The sequence below is a fragment of the Ipomoea triloba genome, chromosome 3 (assembly GCF_003576645.1).
Source record: "Ipomoea triloba cultivar NCNSP0323 chromosome 3, ASM357664v1".
Taxonomy (NCBI): Eukaryota; Viridiplantae; Streptophyta; class Magnoliopsida; order Solanales; family Convolvulaceae; genus Ipomoea; species Ipomoea triloba.
In genome coordinates this window covers 14363267-14386062 of record NC_044918.1, presented here as the reverse complement: position 1 = coordinate 14386062, position 22796 = coordinate 14363267, and the positions used below count along the sequence as shown (strand labels likewise).

At 36.9% G+C, this 22796-nt stretch overlaps 4 protein-coding genes across 6 annotated transcripts in view; 2 read left to right on the top strand and 2 right to left on the bottom strand.

The window, feature by feature from the left end:
- Positions 1 to 3931: 3931 nt before the first annotated feature.
- On the top strand, positions 3932 to 6050 carry LOC116014073 (adenine/guanine permease AZG1-like). The gene has a single exon (XM_031254061.1). The coding sequence runs from the start codon at positions 4033 to 4035 to the stop codon at positions 5743 to 5745; it is 1713 nt and encodes a 570-aa protein (XP_031109921.1). The 5' UTR covers positions 3932 to 4032; the 3' UTR covers positions 5746 to 6050.
- A 1881-nt stretch (positions 6051 to 7931) lies between these two features.
- Positions 7932 to 10915, top strand: LOC116013359 (phosphoglucan phosphatase LSF2, chloroplastic). Its single transcript, XM_031253051.1, has 5 exons — positions 7932 to 8328; positions 9783 to 9988; positions 10116 to 10286; positions 10381 to 10606; positions 10701 to 10915. The coding sequence occupies exons 1-4, from the start codon at positions 7959 to 7961 to the stop codon at positions 10582 to 10584; spliced, it is 951 nt and encodes a 316-aa protein (XP_031108911.1). The 5' UTR covers positions 7932 to 7958; the 3' UTR covers positions 10585 to 10606; positions 10701 to 10915.
- LOC116013358 lies at positions 10893 to 15118 on the bottom strand. The gene is made up of 13 exons (XM_031253050.1): positions 14882 to 15118; positions 14423 to 14587; positions 14154 to 14252; positions 13937 to 14068; positions 13743 to 13811; positions 13503 to 13599; positions 13282 to 13384; positions 12836 to 13031; positions 12349 to 12462; positions 11991 to 12122; positions 11749 to 11829; positions 11375 to 11491; positions 10893 to 11233 (listed from the first exon to the last, which is right to left on the bottom strand). The coding sequence occupies exons 1-13, from the start codon at positions 15074 to 15076 to the stop codon at positions 11129 to 11131; spliced, it is 1605 nt and encodes a 534-aa protein (XP_031108910.1). The 5' UTR covers positions 15077 to 15118; the 3' UTR covers positions 10893 to 11128.
- Positions 15119 to 20980: 5862 nt separating this feature from the next.
- LOC116013687 (potassium transporter 2-like) overlaps positions 20981 to 22796 on the bottom strand; it is a 5949-nt gene continuing 4133 nt past the window's right edge. For all 3 annotated transcript variants that reach the window (XM_031253576.1, XM_031253574.1, XM_031253575.1), the window contains one exon: positions 20981 to 22260. In XM_031253576.1, the coding sequence (XP_031109436.1) occupies positions 21128 to 22260 (1133 nt within the window). In that variant the 3' untranslated portion in view covers positions 20981 to 21127. The remainder of the gene's footprint in view (positions 22261 to 22796) is intronic.

Here is a 22796-nt window from a genome sequence, read left to right as displayed (position 1 = left end):
GTCATAAACAACCCTAAGTAGAAATTTGAAAATTTTTAACTTCGGTAGTGTGGGATACAACTAATTCAATTTAGCTTCAGTAAAGGACATCATTCAAGAACAGCTTTTTAAAGGGTAGTTAGTATTATCGATTATATTTACGAGTGGGCAATAATATTGATGGACATTTTTCTAAATCTATCATGTGGTAAAAAAAATAATCATAGATTTTCAATCATTTTTTGGTGTCAGAAATCATAGAAACTCCAATTTGATTGTGTAAGATACAACTAATCCAACCTAGTATGTGTAAGACTATTCAAGAATAATTCTCCTAACAGCGTTATTGCATCATGATCTGAACTTTATATCTCGTGTTTAGTAGGCCCTAACTGTAGGAGACATCTTTAAGCCTATATGTATCATATTCAGACTAAATCCCTATTTGTACCGGGGCAGCCCAATTGACCTCTTTTAAAGGGCAAAAATACACGACCACTCACATCAATCAAGCTAGTTTGTTACGTAAATCATTTATTTATTGAATACATCATCTCGAAATTAATGAGAGACTCTTAGACCAAACCTTATTACACAACATTATATTGCAAGCCTGTCATTAGATCCGTCAAAGGTGGATTTCAAATCGATGCATGTTCAACTACCAAACAAGAACAACATGTTTGCCACCTTTCGTATCTCTTCGACCATGAAAGACACAGCAGTATGGAAAGTCAAACATCCTAACTGCTCATATGACTTGTTACATCTAATACTATGTCCAATAGTCAACGGGTGGCACCATTTTGTTTATAATCACGTGCTATATTACAAGAAAACTGTGTTCTATTTATACAGATAGTTTAGTTTGTATTCAGATGGTAGATTGCAAGTAAGAATATATGATCGAATTAAAGCATGTGCTCCATCTCAACTAAAAGCCTAAGCTGATAGTTGGACTACTGCACATATTATATTTATGCTCACACGCCCCTCAACGTATATTTATGCTCACACGCCGCCCCTCAACGTATATTTATGCTCACACGCCCCCTCAACGTGTGCGGCGCAACTGTACATATTATATTTATGCTCACACGCCCCTCAACGTGTGCGGCATGGAAGTCTCTTTTTGTGGGTGACGCGCTCTGATACCAAATCTCAACTAAAAGTACGTGTGCGGCGGTGGATTCCAATCAAGCAACACGTGGAAGTCTCTTTTTATGGGTGACGCGGAAATTCGAACCCATGATCTTTTGCATGGTTTTGATACCAAATTAAAGCATGTGCTCCATCTCAACTAAAAGCCTAAACTAATAGTTGGACTGCACATATTATATTTATGCTCACAGATCGAGTCTTGACAGTCACAGTGTGAGAGTTGGACTGTCGTAGTGTAAGAGAGTTACACGCAATATAGTGAGCTTTTTTTGGACATTAAATACTGATTCTTTCACCCTAAAAGTCGCGAGCCACAATAATTTATCCATTCACTATTTCGTCAATCTGTTATCTTAGGACAAGAAAAATTTGTTCTCTCTAGACTGTTTTCAACACCTAATTTGCCTCCAATTAATTTCAATTTAATACGCTGCTTAATTAGAGTACCTAATTAGCAACGTCAAATGAACAAAAACATTGACTTTATTGACGTCGGACATGTCGAACAAATCGTGGACAGTGTCGACACAAATACAGTACATATAACAGCTTCAAACGCTCCACATTTACTGATTTGCAAAAGAAGAAAAAGGAGAATTGTGAACAAATCTTGACCAAATAAACAACTTTAACATTGCATTTAATGTCCATAATAGAATTTTTAATTTATACGTAATAAAGTTTTACCAAACTAAAAGAACGATCAAGTTTCAATAACAAAACATTATACTAAGTTAATATTCACATAATATATTTAATAGCCACAAAAAATTTAAAAAAAAAATCTTTGCTTTTACTTTTTTTTTTAATCGTGTCACCATTTTTTTCGAGAATTGTAATTTATGTCCCTCACAAATAGGTCAATTATCAATGTCGCCCTTGAATTATTAGTGGTGTAAATGTTGTCCCTCAATTTTCAAAACGTGACATATATTGCTCCTTCCCTAATAGGAAGAAGGAGAAACATTGTTGTCGGTACGAAGAAAGAAAAATGGAGGAAAAAAGTGTGGTCTTCAAACAAAGAAAACGATGAGTAACTACATTTACACCGTTAATAATTCAGGGGAGGGCAATATATGTCGCGTGTTTTAAAAATTAAGGGATAACATTTACACCACTAATAATTCAAGAATAACATTGATAATTGACATATTTGTAAGGAGTGTAAATTACAATTTTCCCCTTTTTTCTTTTCTTTTCTTTTTCTAATAAAAGCACTTTTTTTCTGGGAGGATCTATGCGGAATACCAATTATAAGATGTTGGTTACAGACGGCCACGCATTGAGATTCTTTTAGATTACAGTGAGATTCCCTTCCTCCGATAAGGAATCTAATTTCACATGTTAATTAATAGTAATTAACAACTAAACAAAATTGAAAATTGGAAAATCATACGTTAATTAGTCGCAGGTAGGAATAATATAATTAATTGGTCGTCCGACAACATACCATGATTCATAAATTGAACAGCCAAACCTGTTTCATTAGGAATCAAACTAGTTATCATGAATTAGTCACGTAAAAGGAAGTCTTAAAAATTTGAATAGTTTCTTGTTTCTTACTCCTACTTAATTGCAATTGGGAATGATGTAAAGCTTATTTGGTGAGTAGCTTTAGAGTGTTTTTAACTACATTGTACTAAAATAACAAATCGATTTTCAATTACAAAGCATTGAACTGGTTAAGACAACGTACTGAGACTAATGTTGTTAGGGTGGTGCTTGCGCTCCTTTATAGGTGACAAGATTAATCGGATTAAGCACAGTTGAAAATTTAACGGAAAGACTTAAAAGGTAATTGACAGACAATGAAATAGATGATTGTATCGTTTCAAGTGTTTAGAACCAATTTAAAGCTTGTCCCCTGCTTGTTACAATGATTAAGTATATATACTAAGCTAATAACCAAAATAATAGCTAGTAATTGCTTGTATTAACTACAAATGCATAGGCTCTCATACTAAGTGTTTGGATTAATTCTCGGCTTCTGATCGCCTTAAATCCTTTGACTTTTTAACTATTACGGTAATACTTCGGATTGGACCCGATATCTCTTGTACTTATCCAATCCATCGAACACAGTGACTAATCAGCTCGCTGATGAATTTCATCTCATCCCAATGTATCTTAATTTATAATTTTTTTTTTGGGTACCTAAACAACAATAATTGACATGTAAAAAGACTAGTTGAGGTATCAGAATCTTTATGATATTCAATCTTATCTTATTGATTAATGCTAAAATCAAATTTAAATATATATTTCATCAATAGTTAGCTTTAAATTTGTGTGGTTGAATGGTGCATATCCTTTTAGATTTTTCCAAACGTGATTTCCATGTAGTGTTTAAGTACCTTGATGGCAAGGATATGCATGCGGATATGGTGTTCACATTTCAATCTTACAAAATGTGGCATTATCAATAATTAATGATCAAGTGATAGTGTAACCAAAAAAATAGATTAACATATACATATACACATCACAACCATCATCATCAACATAAATAGGCTTAATAATAATGGAAAAAAAAATCAAATCTTCCAATTATTTTTATGGTCATGTAAAACTTAAATTTCTCTAATAAATTTTATGTGCTTTACATTATATATAGTTATATTATTGACTAAGAGTAGGATTTGAGAGTACATGTAATAAAACTCATCTGGTAAAAAGAAAACCAGTGAACTCACCACGGTCCAAGTATTTAGGAAAGAGGCCACAAGGGAAAGAAGAAAAGAAAAGAAAAAAAAAACTTTTTTTTTTAATAAATAGTCTTATAATAAAACAATAACCGGTCATCATATTTAAGTGCAATACACCCCAAAAAGATTTAAGCTACATCCTCCAAGAAAGACCTGAGCGATCAATAGCTTTCCAACTCAGATCAAAATGGACGTGGAGGCAGGGAGTTTACCGCCGCAGGCGGCGGCGGCGGCCAACACTGGACGGTCTCCGGTGTCGCGTCTCAATTCCTTTGTAGAGAGAAGTCCAGTTGGCAAACGTTTCAAACTCAAGGAGCGAAACACCACCTTCACCACCGAGCTACGCGCCGGCACTGCTACTTTCCTCACCATGGCTTACATCCTCGCCGTGAACGCTTCCATATTGTCCGATTCCGGCGGCACCTGTTCCGTCTCCGACTGCCTCGCCTTCTGCGCCGGCGATTCCACTGTTCCGCTCTCTAATTGCACTCAAATTGTCTCTCCCGACGAGTCCTGCAAGTTCAACCCCGTAAACCCCGGCTATTCCGCCTGTCTCGAGAAAACACGGAAAGATCTGATCGTGGCCACCGTGGCATCGTCGTTGATCGGCTGCGTGATTATGGGCGTGTTCGCGAATTTGCCGTTGGCATTAGCGCCCGGAATGGGCGCCAACGCGTATTTCGCGTACACCGTAGTCGGTTTCCACGGCTCCGGCAATCTATCGTATCAAAGCGCACTCGCCGCCGTTTTCATCGAAGGGCTCATATTCCTCCTGATCTCCGCGTTCGGTTTACGCGCTCGCCTAGCGAAGATGGTCCCCAAGCCCGTCAGAATCTCCTCCTCCGCCGGCATTGGCCTTTTCTTAGCCTTTATCGGCCTGCAAAACAATCAAGGCATCGGCCTCGTCGGTTTCAGCCCCTCCACGCTCGTCACGCTCGGAGCCTGTCCACGTGACGCACGTGCGGCGCTAGCTCAGGTCACAACCGCTGTAAACGGCACCGTTTCGTTGCTCCCCGGCGGAACCGTCTCCGGTGATATCCTCTGCTTGCATGGCCGAATGGAAAGCGCGACTTTCTGGCTCGGAGTTATAGGATTTGTTATAATCGCGTATTGTTTAGTTAAAAACATAAAAGGCGCCATGATTTACGGCGTGATTTTCGTAACCGCCGTATCGTGGTTTCGCCATACCAGAGTAACGGCTTTCCCCGATAATCCCGCCGGGGATTCCGCGTATCAGTATTTCAAAAAAATCGTCGATGTTCACAAAATCGAGACCACCGCCGGAGCTCTGAGCTTCAAGAGCATCGGAAAAGGATTCTTCTGGGAAGCTCTGGTGACTTTCCTCTACGTCGACATTTTAGACACCACCGGAACTCTCTATTCCATGGCGCGATTCGCCGGATTCACCGATTCCAACGGCGATTTCGAGGGGCAATACTTCGCGTTCATGTCCGACGCGTCGGCGATCGTGATCGGATCGCTCCTCGGCACCTCGCCGGTGACGGCGTTCATCGAATCCTCGACAGGAATCCGCGAAGGCGGCCGGACGGGGCTGACGGCGTTGACCGCCGCCTGGTACTTCTTCCTCGCCTTCTTCTTCACGCCGCTGCTCGCCTCCATCCCGCCGTGGGCGGTGGGGCCGCCGCTGATACTCGTCGGCGTTCTGATGATGCGGGCGGTGACGGAGATCGAGTGGGGCGACATGCGGCAGGCGATTCCGGCGTTCATAACCCTAATTTTGATGCCGTTGACTTACTCCATCGCCTACGGGCTGATCGGCGGGATCGGAACTTTCATTATTTTGCACTTGTGGGACTGGATTGCGGGGTGGATGAGGAAATACAGCAGAATTGAGGGGCCAATTAGCAATAATGTGAATTTGGATAATGGTGTCAAGTAGCTTAATGATGGATATGATGCTAATGAACCAAACAAAATTCTTGTTGATATGATTGATAAGCTAAGGTAAAGGGTCACCAATGTTTCTTTCCTAGGAGCTTTCTTTTGTCCTTATTCCTTAGTACAGTGTTACAATGATAGGATTATTAGGAGAGAGCTGAGAGAGTAGCTTATATTATATTATCAATTTTAGGATATTATTATCATTATTACAACATTGTATATACACATCTTTACCTTGACATGTGTTGGTGTAATTCTTATGACTTGTGGAAATTTTTGTGTAGTAATCACCATTGTGGAAAATGCAGCAAATACGAAAGCGGTTGTACCTAAACATGCTCTATATATGTGCATATTATTACGACGTTCTTGTCAACAAACCATTGGATAGTGACTACGGGTTGGAGGACTTATTTGAGTACTTCAAACTAAATATTTTGGATATGTTTAAAATTAGATCCGAGGTCGAGTTTATATATAAATTACTGAATTTCATAAAATATTATAATCTTCGTTCTAATTTTATTTATTTTATTGGCTATAACTCTATAAGTGAAGTCATGATCTCAACATTATCAACTAGAGCTTGATGAAGCTTGGAATTGACATGCATAAATGCAAATTATGGAATATATATGTGTGACAATAATAATAGATGCAAGTGATGAGTTGTAGGTTACATTAATGGCAGTCACTATCAATTCATCTGCCATATATTGCCCATTGGAGCCCTCTTCATCTGAAACTCAGATATAATAGGGACCATCCCTAGCTATTTGAACTCCTCATCAACTTGCCCATTCCAAATCATTCCAATCTTAGTGAACTCAGCAAATCTTGCAAGTGGATTGTTTGTTGGTAAAGATATTTCAAATTCATTTATAACTACGCATCTGTCAAAAATAACAGTCGACGTATTAGTTATGTCCATAATACGTTAATCCAATTGATCAGGGTATGATTCTATCAATATAATAGTGAATGCCCTAGTACCCTAATATGATTCAGTTGTGAATTCTTTAACGGGTATTATATATACTCTAGTTCGATTCAAACAGTAGCAAACACCTTAATACCCTAACCCGATTCAGCTGTGAATAATTTAACGAGTACTATATATACCTTAGTCTAATTCAAAAAGTAATTCATAAAAACGTCTCAAATTTGATCCCTAGTGAGTAAAATTATCTCAAATTTAATCGATATAGTCAGTTGGAATCAAAACAGGCAATTAAAACTATGGATGATTGTCGTTATCCAAATAATGGATCGGACAATAACCGAACATTGGCACTAAACATATGCACAAGTGATGTTCTTTGAGGAAAGATACCAAACTTTATAAGGCAAGGGAGTGGTGGTGTTTGGTTCGAGCAAGAAAGAACACGTGGTGTGTGGTGTTTGTAACGTGAAGTTGTGTATATCCGAAATGTTTGGAAGGATTCTCGTTAGTTGTTGTTGATGAGGATTTTTCAAGTTAAAACTGGGAAGAGATAACGAGGAGTTGGCCACAGAATCAGTTCTTTGTCGGTCGTTGATGTGGCACCCCATTCATCCAGTTACAACTTACAATATATATATATATATATATATATGTATGTATGTATGTATATGTACGCTCAGGTGAGAATGGATGCTTGGGAAAGAACTAAAAACTAATTGCAGCAACGTATCTAAATTAAGTGGATCAGATATAATTTTTTCGTAAATTACTAAAATTTTGGTGCAAATAATTGGTGCAAGTGTGCAAGTAAAATCACTAATTGTTGGTTGAATACTACGCATTTATTTACAAAATTTGAACATAAAACTTTATCTAACGAAAATTAGGATTGTTAACAAATCAAACATGAATTAACGCTTTGTTAACAAACTCATGAACAAACTGTTCAGACTTTGTTCGTTTATGACCCGAGTTCTAAAATTTGTTCATTTATATTCGTTTATCTTAATAAACAAATATAAAACAAATGCTTACCGAACACGAAGACGAATAGTTTATCGAAAATTTTGTTCACTGACACCCCTACAAAAGATTGAACTCTTTCGGACTTTGTAAAAAATCCTTTTTATTATGAGGGAAATTTTATACGGAGTATATTTTAAATTCATCAAAGCCCTAAATGACTAAATTATTATTATGGAGGCTTGGGTTTAGGCTTTTTAGTTTTGGTCCATAATCCATATCCATTGGAGTCGGCGGCCCGATTCATGAAATTGCCGCATGAATGTTCATCAGTTCATGTGACCCATAACAAAAAAGTGGTGGAGAAATCAGAAATCCCATCAGAATTCCTGAGAAAAATGGGAGCTCTACATCTGGGCAATTCAATTGCTCCATGTTTCATCACTTCTTCACAAGAGAATCCATTGATTTTCTCTCCTCTGAGCAAAAGCAATGCCATTTATGCGCCTATTCTTGTCAGGGTCGCGAGGCAGCCCTCCAAATGGAACAAGATTTCTTCCAAATTGAGTGGGAGTGAAGTTGGGAAAGGGGTTTCGGGGAAGAACAAAATGGAGGAGTACAACGTGGCCATGAAGAGGATGATGAGGAACCCATACGAGTATCACCATGATCTGGGTCAGTGATTTTCTTCAGATCACTAATTTCTGGTATTGCCATTTTTGGTAAAGATGGTTTCTTTATTCAAATTGAGCATTATTATCATCATCACATTGTTGATAGCTATTTCCTCAGACTGTGAAATGCCTTGATCTTGCTGCTCTTGTGGCTCTGATTTGCTTTTTGTTTCCTCATATTTGGTTTAGTTCCCATTGCTTTTTGTGAGAATTGGACCATTTTTTGTTGCTTATGCTATTGCTAGGCTTTTGTACTTCTAGATTCTTTTACTACCTTTTTACTACTTTCAACGAATTTGTGATACTTTTTCCTTTTTCTTTTTTGGATTGAAATTTTTGGTGACACAGTTTTCTAGTGATGAGAGAAATTGGCAACCATTAGGGTGTTAAACCCTGCCCCGGACCCTAGTCAGCAAAGGATCAAAAGAGCTAAACTAGTTTTAGGTTGTCAGAGCTGATCCGCTCAAACCAAGACCAATAGACTGCTTTCACTATGAAATCGAATTTGTAATCTTGTGGTTAACGAGTTAACGATCTGACCAACTTGGTTGGGTTAGCCCAGGTGACACCCTTTTTGATTCTAGTGAATATGAAATTGAGATAGAATGGAATATTTCTGAGCCTTTCATTACTAGTGACCTCTAGTAAGGGGATGCCTAGCTGTTTGATGTAAAAATGGGAACTTTGTTATTAGATGTTAAGATGAAGTTGTAAACTATGGACAGCTAGCAAAGGAAAAGGGATCTGGGACCATTCATTACACTTTTTGATCAAGAATGCGCTGTAGTCGACTAGTCGTGACAGAGAGTTTGTGGTTCTATTAGCCAAGCTTTTTGGAGAAGTAAAGAGGAATATGTAGACATGGTGGATGACTTCTACATCTGCCTTCATTTCATTAGTTGAAAATTCGATCGAGTCAACTCTCCTGGTAGGCTGGTACTAAGGCGTTGAGTGTGATAGATTCGGTTTTCTGTCTTTGTGGAATTCAATCATGTGATGTATAAATCTCCACGGTGGTATTGCATCCGAGGCCTCTTTGTAATAGATTTTAGGATGGGTCTTGAAGCAATGGCAATTACTATGTGGTTTCTAAATGGTCAAAGATCTTGTGGTCTAGTGGCACCCGGTTGCACCCCCACAAGGGAGGGGGTGGGTTTGACCAGTGGAGGCAATATTGGCTCTTTGTGCTTCATTTGGTATTTTGGTTGAGAAAGTAGTTATGAACAGATACTACATTGCAACAGAGTCAATAGTACTAAAAAAAATGTGGTTTCTAAATGAACTGTTAAGGTGTCTAGATGTTGAATTTGTGGCTATACGAGTCATGACTGCTTCTTTGTAACTGTAAAGTGTTATTTCCGAATGTGCATTACTGTATATGGATAATAGGTTGTGGCGTGCAGTTTATATGGATTGTTGCGATCTACAATGCTAATAGCGTGTTCCTTGCTTCAGGCATGAACTATACATTGATAACTGAAAATCTCATTGTTGGTTCTCAACCTCAGAAAGTCGAAGATATAGATCATTTGAGGGAGGAACAGAACGTGGCCTATATTCTGAACTTGCAACAGGATACAGATGTTGAGTATTGGGGAATAGATCTCCCATCTATAGTACAAAGATGCAAAGAACTTGGAATTCATCACATGAGAAGCCCTGTAAGCTAATCCCGAGAAAAACCACTCCATGAAAATTGAAATCCTTTTTGGACGGCCCCTTAATGTCATGTTCCTCTTCCTTCCCGTGCATTATTCCACATTCTCATTTTAGTTACCGCCCTTGCAGGCGAAAGATTTTGATCCGGATTCTTTGAGGAGCGGTTTGCCGAAATCTGTTTCGTTATTGGAATGGGCCATTTCTGAAGAGAAAGGACGAGTCTATGTACATTGCACGGCTGGATTGGGGAGGGCTCCCGCTGTGGCAATTGCTTACATGTTCTGGTTTTGCGACATGGATGTAAGAGCTATGTTCTATAGCAGTCGGCCCTGATCTTCTCTTCTATAATACCGAATTTTCAATTTATTGATGTCTTCTGTTGGTTACTCAACAGCTAACTACAGCATATGAGACGCACACTTCGAAAAGGCCTTGTGGACCGAACAAAAGAGCAATACGCGGAGCCACGTATGATTTGGCTAAAAATGACCCTTGGAAAGAGCCCTTCGAGAATCTTCCAGACCATGCGTTTGAGGGCATAGCAGATTGGGAAAGGAAACTGATACAAGACCGTGTCCGTGCTCTCCGACATTCTTGAGGAAATCTATACAGCCATACAGGTGTTTCTTTATAATGACAAGTATATAGATTGTTTTTGAGCTTTATTATTACATTGTTCACTAAAGTTGCTTACATGTTTTTCCATGGTCGCAGGCTAACAGGAGTGGAAGCAAACCCCTGGGAAACTGCAGTTACACCCAAAAATTGCATTATTCTGTTCTGCAAAAGTTTAGATTTACTCAAAATAATTATACTGTAGAAATAAAGAAATAAAAGAATTGACAGACAGCATACTGACTGTCAAATTACAAACTCTGATGTATCTGGAGCATATAAATGAAATCATAAAGAAACTATTTTGATTTGAATAGTTCTGGAGTCTGGGTAAATTGCTTTTTACTGTGTAATTGTAAGAAGGTATGCTCTCTAGATTTCTACATCTGTCAACTACAAAGAAAGCAAAGACTATTACACTTCACTCCTTTATGGTGAATCTGTTTCTGATTTTGTTCAACATGTGGGTAAATCTGTAAAAATGACAGATAATTTCCTTACAAATTCTACACTAGGATGAAAAAGGATCAGTTCCCAGCCATTTCAACTACTGCTGCAAATGATTGTAGCCTTGAGAGTTGTTTTTGCCGGCGCCCTAAATGGAAACCAGTCATTATCCACAAGAAGCAGACCTGATATGGAGAAGAACAAGTAAAGGATAGTGTTAGTGTTTCAATGACCATTTCATTTCATATGGTCTAGAATCAAGTCTGCTCCTTTCTTTTGGCATATAAATGTCTGAACAGATTTTAGTGTAGGAATGTTTTACATACAGGCAGAGCATATAGAGAGACTGTTGAGACTTTGCCATTTAGCGTGCTAAATAGTAGCTTGTACATGCCAGCTGCTGTAGCGTCCCCGAGCCTTTGAACGATTACATCTATGCATACCTGTGGCAAGATGGTTCGTGTGAAAACATAAGCCAGTGCAATAGCATTACAAGCAAGCTGCAATTCTTGGCCTCGGGGGTATGTGAAACTACGAATGAAGTCTCTAAAATTTGGTGGCAGAAAACGTTAAAATCTACATTGATAGAATTTTTTTGCTAGGTGCTCATGTTTTCTCATTGTACTCATTTGACAGCATGAATAATCAGTATAATGCTGCAGAAAGAACAATTAAAGGAATTCATATAACTATTTCATACCTTTGCTTTATACTTCTCTTCCTGTGAGACAACGGTAAAAAGGAGTTCCCGTCCTGGCCTAGTTACTACATAATTGACGACCTAAAATTTTTAAAAAACGTTGTGAGGTCCAAATTTCACGAAAGATAATTCCTTAATTTTTGCTTCTCTGATGTAAACCAGCAGGTTCCATTAGAAAAGCAGTACCCTGCAAATCAGGGACAATACAAGGCAAAAATGAAGTGTCAAGAGAAAAGACGAACCTTTCTAAGAGTTTCAGATATGGCCACTTGAACCCATGTAGGCCATATCGCCAATGTAATTAAATTTATGCACGCAACAAAGGGAGATGAGCAAATGGCTAAAGTAATCCCAGCAACAGTAAGGATGCGCCCCTGTAATGAAAAGAATATAGCGAAAGCAAAATGAGACTAAAGATTACAATTTGACTAGCTTCAGCCTTCAGAGACTACTTTGTACTCCGTATTATTATTGGCAATGCTCATACATATTAGCAAACATAACATCACGCTAGTGGAAAATTGACTGACTTCTTTGCACTAATCATCAAGGCATCTAAGCAAATATTTTATGAAATTCAATGAGACAGCAATGCATTACCGTTAATGTAAGTTGTCCTATAAGGATAAAAACAGCAATGAAGCTATTGATCTCAGCTAATAACCTCCTTCTCCCGACAGGATTTGTAACTGTTTTCGCAATAACAGTCACTTTCTGCAAAAGAAAGGGTGAGGTGAGGCAGCACTAGTTTATAATTTTCCACGTAAGCTTGAGATGATAATTTTACATGCATGCATCACAGCGAAATTTTCGGAAGACTAAGAGACAATAGAGCAAGTGAGTAACTTTTTGATAAGTACAAGTGTGCAAATTCTTAAGCAACTCACTCAATTTTACTCGATGTACATATATACATGTAAGTATGTATGTATGATGCCTTTTGTCTGATTTAGGCACTGATTAGCTGTTTTTCTTGTACTTTTCCACAATCCCCTTCATAGGATTTGCTTTCAAAGAATACTTAGTTGTGTACATACAAATAGATACATTTATTTATATCAAAACCGCAAAGAAGAACCTTCTTTACCTGAAAGTAGAAGAAAGAGGAGATAACTGCACCCAGCCACAAAAATAACGCAACATATTGCAAATATGTTGACGACAAAATAAGCCGTATCCCATCTAATATAGCCCAGAGCTGAGGCTTTGCTGTTGATGACAATCTTGGAGAAGAATTTTTCGGTGGTGGCTCAGTTTGATTAGCATGATCAGTATCATCTAACCTAGATAACGAGGAAACAAAAACAAATAAAACCGTGTAAGTCTTGCCTCTATATATTTTGAAAGCATCCTATGCAGATAAGATGCTCTCGAGTCTCAACCTAGCGAACCATTAACCGTTGAATAAATAAATAACTGGTTGCTAAACTTGGACTAGGTGAACAGAAATTTTATGTGATGAAGATTAAAGGAGAGACGGTGGAACTCGGGAGGAACCACCGAAAAAAAGAGAAATAGATATGGAATTTGAACCTTATGGGAGTTTGTTCTTCAGGAAGATGTGAGATATCTTTGTTTATTCCCTTAGACGACTGTGAAGCAAGTTCCATGAGAAGTGCCGCAACAAGAAGTAAATCTTCAAGGAAAAAGGTAGAAATATTAAAAAGAGAAAATTGGATAAAAACAGGTGAAAACTCAGCAAAGTAAAAGATTAAGCACATCCAGCCTTTAAAAGTTGCACAAGCCGTACATACATGGTCCTAACCAAGCCATTCCCGTGGCAAATAGTGAACCAACAAGCTGGCCAAGTGTAGCACCAGCACCAATGAACCCAAACAATCTCGAACCTGACTGAAAATGAAGATGATTACATTTATGCTTAAACAAATCTTATATAATTTTCCAAAGCACCAAGGTTTGGGATACAAATTAAAGATTGAATTGCAGGTAGAAAGGAAAGTAAAAGAATAGACGCTAAATAGAAGCATTCTAACCTCACTATCCATCACATCAATTACTCTAGCCCAAGTTGAGGAGATTGTGACAAGATTAAGCAGCGCAACCTGTAAAAAGATACCACAAGTAAGCAACAATTCCCTTTCTGGGACTAAATCTCAAATCTCCTCCAGCAAAAAAAAAAGGATAAATTTACTTGAAATGAGGATGATGGAAATAAAATGCATTTTACCCAAAGGAAAAAGCCAATTCTCACAGAGATGTAAAACCATCCATGGTTGCCCCACCCAGCCAAAGATGAAGGATTAGCTTGGTCAACATTGACCTTCAACTCCTCTTTTATAGTGGACATGGAGAGAAATCCCTGAACACCAAAAGTCCACATCATTCACTACAACTCTCGAAAATTCATCACCAAAGCAGAGCTTTTATTTTCCATTAGTTCTCACCTTGAGATGAAAAATTGAGCTTCCCGGTGTAGAAGAAACCCACAAGGTAAAAAATACAAAAAGAGAAATCGCAAAGAACCTGTGTAACAAGGCCAGAGCCTGAAGGAGCAGCAATTAGAATTAACAAGCGAATTAACAAACTCCAAACCGAAATGTCATTGTCATCATATAATGCAAGTAAATCGAGACAAAAATTTTGTAAAGTCATAGCATCCATACTCCATAACATAGCATTGAAGGTAGAATTGAGCAAGTCACTGTTTCTATACCTTGGCTTTGGAAAGATTAGGCAATGTGAAAATCAGTGTGGAAAGCGGGGCAGCAACCAATGTAAGAACTAACGATCCCACAAATAAACCTGGTAGATTCTCTAACCCTAACGACATTGCGCCATCATCACGTAAAGGAAGAACTACAAAATACGCACTTAGAATCTGCAAATCGCCCCCACAAAAAACGTAAGCATTTTTTGCATAGACAATAAAGACAATTTATGCATAACCTTCTTTCATTAGCTAATTATTGAGCTTTCAATTAGTTATCATCATATATTTATATACAGGCGCGCATCTATGCCGCCGTTGACTGAACTTTAAGCTGAAATCAGATTGAATGAGCTAAATCAATCAGAAAAATCATAATTCTACAGAGTGTTAATGCTAATTTCGATCTGGAAATAAACTGAAACTGAAATTCAGAGGCTTATGAAGCTATGAAGGGCGGCTTACGAAGAAGAAAGTGGAGGCGGAAGATATCAAAGCGGAGGTTTCGTGAGGGTGAACAGTGACGAACCACGACAAGATTGCGTGTGATCGAGGAGTTTTAGCCTCCATATTCATCGCCTTCCCCTTGTACCTCTCCTTGGAATTCTTACGCCCTAAAGATTTTTCTCTTTCTCTACCAAAACTTCCATGGATCCTCATTAGAAACGGGTTTCCAGTGGCATGCTTTGATAGATTTGAGCTGCATTGTCCAATTGTTTTTTTTTTTTTTAATTATTTAATTTTCTTTTTCATTTTTTGAAGAATATAAAACATTTTTTGCAAATTCAAATACGATAATCATGTTTTATCTACCTAACTATTCGAGTTACTATTTATATTTCTTTATTCATTTGACTTTTTTTTTATAAATAATTCATTTGGCCTTAAGTTGTGTACGTTTATGCATTAAAATTTTAAATTAGTGTGATAATTCGTTTAGTCGTTTTGTAATGCAAATATTACATTAATGATTTGTGGTACAATTTTAACAAATTTTCAACTTATGTGGGAGTTAGATTTTTAGTGTATAATTCTATATATTAGAAATAATATTGAGCCACTTGGCCAAATAGATGATGAGAGAAGAGACATATCATATTATCATGGTCTCGTAATCAATTTATTGGAAGATTGTCGATGGATTATAGAGTGTCAAAGGAGATTAGTGTGAGTGTGTGATGCATAACAAAATGTAAATATTGATATTTTGGTAAATGTTTTCTTCTAAAGTGCTCCGAGTTTGCTGGTGACTAAGACCCTCTCCCCCAACTTCTCTTCTACATAAGATTTTGAGTGAGGACAAGATGGCTATCTATTGATTACGTTAATTTGAGAAAAGGATTGCTAATCTTTTTTTTTTTTTTTAATAAAAGAGAAGAAATATCATTAAAACTAGGAGAGTCTAATGTCCATAAAACTTTTAATCGCCTGAAGTGAGTCTAACTCGACTATAACATACTCCAAATCCCTGTCTTTAATCCAACTCAATGCCTCACGTATTACCAAAGCTTCAGCTTCACTCGACTAGAAGGATCCAAGCCACATGATGCCTTTTGTTGCAATAAAGTTGTCAAATTAATCTCTTAGAACATAACCAATACCCATCTTCTCTTCCCTTGTCAATAGGAATATCAACATTTAATTTAATCCACATAATAATGAATTGCGCTTACATTGAATTAAAACACATTTTTAAATAGTGATTGTTATTTTACGCTGTGGATCAAAAAATAACATGGTAATATAAATGTGCAATAAATCATATCACTTATTATATGATGTTATTTTCAAACTTCTCCATGTTATAACATTGAAATAAAAGACAACATTTCCCAAGATTCATAGTTGAGATTTCACATGGAAGAAGAGTCCTTTAACTACTATAACATATATAACATCTCTATCTCTATCTCTATCTCTATATATATAAAAGCAAAATGAAGAGAGCCAAAAATTCCCGCCCAAAATTTTGGGGATATTTTTCCTTTTAAAATAAATAAATAAATAAATAGCTTAATAGATGAAGTAATCTGATTTTTCATGTTTAATGTACACTTGGGCCTTGATATTAGTTGTTTTGCATATTCTGTTTTCCAATGCTATTAAATACTTTTTGACTAATAAAGATAAAGACATATACATTGAATAAAAGGTAATAAATTTATATCATTTACCAATATGNTGTTTAGTTTTACAAGGTATGTGCATTAAAAGCATGCAGGTGCTAAAAATAATGATTTCATATTTTTGAATTTGAATTTTGGGAGAAAATAACCTATAAATACTACATGCTCTGTGATAAATCTCACATTTGAATTTAAGCACAAAGAGACATAAACAGCAGGAAACAAGAGGTGATTTATAGTAAGTACTTCCTTTATTATAATTTTTTTTTTTTTTTACATTTATCAACCTTTTATTTATGTTAAAAATAAGAAAAGAAAGAGATAATAAAGTAATAAAGGACCTCTTACATTTTTATTGCCCAGATCGAAGGGAGCTTCACCGCAGAGGGGATAAGCAACGAAAAAAAGTAAGCTGCTTCGTCGAGGAGATGGTCACGCCAGTTACAACCTCGCAGCCTCGCCGACCGCTATATCCCCACCAACTCGACGGCCGTGAGAGGGAAGAAAGGATGCCGGAGTTTCGCCCGGAATACTGAGGCATGTGGCGTCCGGGTGAGTGTTTTCGACGAGAGGGAGGAAGAAGAGGGAGAGTGAGTGAGGAAGAAGATGTGGATCAATGTTGAATAATACGATATTCTTTTTTTTTTTTTTTTAAACATTCACCCATTTGCTTTATATTCCCAGGTGGAGAAATGGTGATGGAGGGTTGATTTACTGATAGTTTTGACGACCAATTTCTCCATAGGAGGCTTGGAAGCTTACATCTTGCATTCTTGCTTTAATTTTATTTTTTTATTAATTATTATTTGTATTTTTATATTAATTATTAAATTATTAAATCAACGTAGTCATGGGCATTGAGTCCATGTCACAGTACTGTGGATTAATTATTACATATACTAGTAAGTTGCCCGTGTGATGCACGATAAATACATTGTAACTATTTAATTTATGCTCGTAATAAATCGATCGTATTTTCTTGTAATTAATTTCATTTTTAAAATGTAAGCAAACTAAAAAGTAATAAATGTTAAAGGTATAAAATGAGAACAAAAAATAAATTACATGTTAAATACCTCGTTATAAAATGTGAATTATTTTCTTAAAAAAATTAATGACAGAATTGTATGTGTGATGAAAATACATGACGAATATTAAAAACAAGGGTTATATACTTATATATATATATACTACTACAAATAATAAAATATACACAACATATATATATTAAGCATAAAAATCAACACTTCGAAAATGAACACAAAAACCATAAATTTGCTTTGTCGACCACCAAGTAAATTTCCAGCAGGTTTCAAAAAAAAAAAAGTAAATTTTCAGCACAACATCCATCAAAGGTAATTAGACATGCCAGATTCCATGATTTGTGCTCAAAAATTTTAATCCATTAGCACGCCTCCCAAACTCTATACAAAATAATCCCAACATTGAGCCCTGTAAAATGTTTGACTTTCACCACACGTGTTCTTCATTCTGCCCCACAAGGGGCTCTCCGGCATGCAATGAAACAGCCTGAAAAACTCCATAAGAACAACCATTAAACCTTCAACCAACCATTATATTAAATGCATGGAAAGAAACTAAAGGTTTGGGAGACAGCAATGCATGCGGAATGCCAATTTTTTTGTAACTTTTCCCTCTCTTTCTCTTTTCGCAAGACCCACTTATATCATCACTTGTATTTGTATCTCACTTCAACTCTCAATTTAAAATTGATTTCATTGGGCAACACTGCAGCAGGCAGAAAAAGAGTAGAAACGCCATTTTTCTTCTTTTTTTCGTTCAGCAGAGAAGCAAAGAAAACATCATTTATATCTTCCTTTTGCTTCATTATTCATTTTTTTTATTAAAAACATTTATAGAAAAGGAGTATAAAAATAATTATATTAGAAATAATTTGCACATAAAAGGAATTTAAATATTTATACGGAGGAAAAATATGTGCACATAAAAGTAAGTTATCTTCTGAATTCATCCGAGTAATTCCTAAATATGATTTACAACGAACAAAGTGAAGACGAAGACAAACCCGTAGAACACCGCTCGGCAGCTCGCATGCTCAGCGACCAACGGACCTCGCCTGCTCACCTCCAATGGAACACAGCTCATGACCAGAGATCCAAATCCCATCTCCAAATCGCCGGTCAGTTTATCCAAAACTTCATCTCCAAATCCCTAACCTTGTTCGTCATCGGACCAGAGACCACTCGTCCATATCCTGCATCCACGGCTGCCCCCTGCTCCGTCGCCTCTACTGTCAAGGAACTTCAGTCTCCTCTCCTTGATTTCTGGGTTGAAATTTTCTTTGAGTCTGAAAATTTTCTTATTGCTTGTTCAACCATGATTTTTCTGTCTTCGAGTCTGGAAATTTGTTGCCTAACTTGATTATTGATTTTTCTTGTTGAAATCTTCTTGTTGCTTGAGTATTGAAGCAACTGGAAATGTACGGCCACGGTAGTGTATACGCTGTGTCGAACACTGCATTAATTTTTAGAATGGCATAAAGCTGCCATGATGAGAGGTTTTATACAGGCTTGAATTTCAAAGATGGTTTCGGATATCCAGGCTTTCATTGGGTAACCAAACATTTAATAATTTAATAATTATAATAAATCTAAAAGTCACCATAAATAAAGGCCATAAATTTAATAATATGATAAATCCAAAAGTCATCATAATATAGTATCCTTAAAATTCGGAACGATGAGATCCCTTCTTTCTTTTTTTTTTTGACAATACCCTTTGCTAAAATTTTCGTTCCAAATGAGCGGGAAAAATACTTGGACCATGTTTGTGGCTTTTATATATAGAGAGATATGCAGTGAGATGTTGTTTTTTTTTTGGATTTGATTAATCATTAAAGTTCTAAATTTAAAATGATAAGACATGCAGAGCAGAGCTTGGTTTTCAAGATTTTGCTCAAAACTCACAACTCACTGCTCATAGCCTTTGGATTTGAATTTTTTTTTTCTTCTTCCAAACTTGCTATACCTTCAAAACTTCAAGATCATATACGGTGTAATATATATATGTATATGTGTATGTATATATATATGTGTGTATATATATATATATGTGTGTGTGTGTGTCATGGTGAGGGCTGAAGGCTGAGGCTATGCAGTTTGATGTTGTTTATTAGGTCCCCAGATTTGATTAATCGCAATATTTGGTTTTGATTAGTTTTGGGTCTTTAATTATCTAATATTCATATTATTAAATTTAAGCATAATTATTATATTATATTGTTTGTATTTATTGAATTTTGGTTTTCATTAGTTTTGTTACTTTAATTGTGTAATATATTATATGTTAAATATTATTATAATAATCTTGAATTTTTTGGTATATTAGAGGTATTATTGTGTTGTTAAATAAATAATATACATAAAACAAATAATTTATGCATAATACATGAAGTTAAATAAGTTTATATATATATATATACATATATATATATATATATATATATCATACATACATACATATATATATATCAATCATGTAGTCAAAATGTTAGAACGTCATCCATAAATAATTATGCTCATAAAACAAATCAAGGACATGACTTTTGGTGTAGTCTAAATATCATTTTGTACACCTTGCAGTGTTGTTACTAACGGTGAGGATATAATATGTTTATCAAATAATAGTTCTATTTGATTATTTTAATGATTACTTGAAAATTCGTTCAAATAATAGTTCAATACATTTTTGTGAACAACCATTAATTAACCTTGAAAATGGATTCACCGGTCATGTTGTTAAGAAATATAGACCATTCCCTTGGTATATTCCATTGGTAATCACCAAGTTAGCATATCGTGTTATTGTAACCTAGATAATGAATGGTGCTAACTAAGGATCAAAAGTTTGATTCCCTGCATGTATAATACAAGATTGTCATTTAAATTTCAAAGAAGATGGTTCCCGTTGATGCTATTAAATGCAATGATTATTAATGAAAGTCAAGATTAAACGTTATTACATGTGAATTTGCTACTAAAGAAATCGGTGTTTAAAGGTTAAACTCTGAAAAATATAAATTTTAAAATTTTTCGTATTTTAAATTTTAATTTAATAAAAACAATATTAATTACCATATATAATTTAATATTAATATTACTAATATTTAGTCTGTGCATTGCACGGGTACATGGCCAGTTGTATGTTGCTACATCTCGAATTAACAATCCAAATGGTCTTTAAATAGTGATTGCCAACGACTCAAGTACAACTTCTACATCAACCACTAACGTTGTATATCATCAAGTTTTCAATAATTTGTAATATTGTAAAAAATTGTTCTTATTAATAATATAAGTTGTATTTGAATATTTATTGTTTACCATTTGCATGTTTGTTTTTTATTTGTTCCATTTGTAATTTAAATATAATTTTTAATTTTTTATCTTATGTTTTGTGAATATAATAATTTAAATTATTATTATTGCATACAATTGGGCAATAAGTTTAACAATTTTTATATGCACGGGCACTATACTAGTGTATCACTATTCTCTTTAACACTCAAAACAAAGAACCACATTTCATCTTTAGTATTCAAAGTTCAAACAACATAAACCATCCCAACTTCAAGAAGAGACGCCGGCGGGACCTTCAACGACACATCTGTGCCCCTGCAATTCCTCCTCAGAAAATTATACCCGAAATTAATGGCCAATCGTTTGAAAAGAGACGATCCTTGTTTCGTTCTCACGTGCGAATGTCCGAGAATGAATGCTATGCCCGCCTGTTGCGCCGCGTAAAGCTCTTCCAGCTCCGATTGCATCTGAATCTCCATTTCCGACCGCGAATCCACCTCCGAAGCAGATTCCTCGTCCACCGCAAACCTAACTCGTTTCCCCGACGCCGCCGCCGCAGGCGGCGGCGGCGGCAACATCTCCGTCACGCTCTCCACCGTGGGGAACCCCGCGGAAACGCTCGCCGGCTGTACGCTTTCGTCGTCGGCGTCGAACGCCGGCGATCTGGAGAGCGCGACGGTTCCGATCACGGCCAGCTGGTATTCCGCCGGCGACGCGCCGGCTGGCGCGTCGCCGTCGACGTCGTCGATGACGCCGTGAGATTTGTACCAATCGTAGCGGATAAAATCCGCGAGAATACTCACAAGCTCCGATTCGAATGAATCCACGTCCTGGTGAACATCCCGGTAGCCGTACCGGACAATACACCGATACGAGCGGTGAGACGCGGGGCCCACCCGTCCGACCAGATACCGTTCCGCGGGCGGGACAAACGGGACCGGAACCGATTTAATACAGACGAATACCAGAATTCCGTGAAAAGCGGGGAGGTTAGTTACGAACCGGGAAAAGTTAGCGGGAATTCCGGAGGTGAGATCGGTGAAAACCAGGCCGATTCCGGGGACTCGAGAAATGCCGAGGCTGGGGCCTAGGGCGAGGAGCCATTCGAGGGAGACTTTGTTCTGGAGATCGAATTCGTATTTTTTGATGGTGGCGTAGTGCCAGACGAACATGACGGTGAGGAGGAAGAGGGAGAGGAGGATGGGGAGCCAGGCGCCTTCGAGGAACTTGATGAGGGAGGCGGCGAAGTAGAGAAGCTCGATGGAGCCGAAGAGGAGGAGGAAGCAGAGAGCGAGGATGGGAGGTTTGTGCCAGCAGAGGATGATGACTAGTGAAGTGAGGCATGTAGTCACCAGCATCACTGCCATCACTGCTAATCCTGCAATGGACAGGGAAAATGACGTATTGTTAGTTATATCGGGACAACCTAGTCAAGTTCGTTAGCTTAGTTACGGCAATGCTTCAAGTTTAAAGAGAATAATCTATTGATCTTTTTAGCTTAAACCAATCAGATAACTTAAATTAGTTTACTTCTTTGTGATCCTTAGTCCGTTTAGATAAAGAGGCAAAGTTTATCTCCTGCACCCGCTTAGGTAGTGAGTACAAGCTTCTTGATCACAAAAAACTGACATATTTGGTTCCGGGAGTAATAGAATTCCTCGTCATTATTTTGTCAATATTTGGTTTCTCAATTATTCTCTTAGCGAAAATTTTGGTTCTTTTGGTTAAAGGTAACATTTGTGTGAGACCGTCTTACATATTTTAATCTATTAAACATGTCGAATCTTTGACCTCTTCAATCAAAGATCCGGCCCATCTCAAAGACGGTCATATACAAGTTTTTGCCTTTGGTTAGGGTTAATATTTCATTACATACAGACAAAAAAAAAAAAAAAAAAAAAAAAAAAAAAAAAA

Coding starts and splice junctions, on each gene's coding strand:
- LOC116013359 (XM_031253051.1), top strand. CDS start 7,959: ATGAAATTGCCGCATGAATGTTCATCAGTTCATGTGACCCATAACAAA. Junction 8,329..9,782: donor CGAGTATCACCATGATCTGG/GTCAGTGATTTT, acceptor TCCTTGCTTCAG/GCATGAACTATACATTGATA. Junction 9,989..10,115: donor TTCATCACATGAGAAGCCCT/GTAAGCTAATCC, acceptor CCGCCCTTGCAG/GCGAAAGATTTTGATCCGGA.
- LOC116013358 (XM_031253050.1), bottom strand. CDS start 15,076: ATGAGGATCCATGGAAGTTTTGGTAGAGAAAGAGAAAAATCTTTAGGG. Junction 13,600..13,742: donor TTGATGTGATGGATAGTGAG/GTTAGAATGCTT, acceptor CTTCATTTTCAG/TCAGGTTCGAGATTGTTTGG. Junction 12,463..12,835: donor CCTCTTTCTTCTACTTTCAG/GTAAAGAAGGTT, acceptor TTTCTTTTGCAG/AAAGTGACTGTTATTGCGAA.
- LOC116014073 (XM_031254061.1), top strand. CDS start 4,033: ATGGACGTGGAGGCAGGGAGTTTACCGCCGCAGGCGGCGGCGGCGGCC.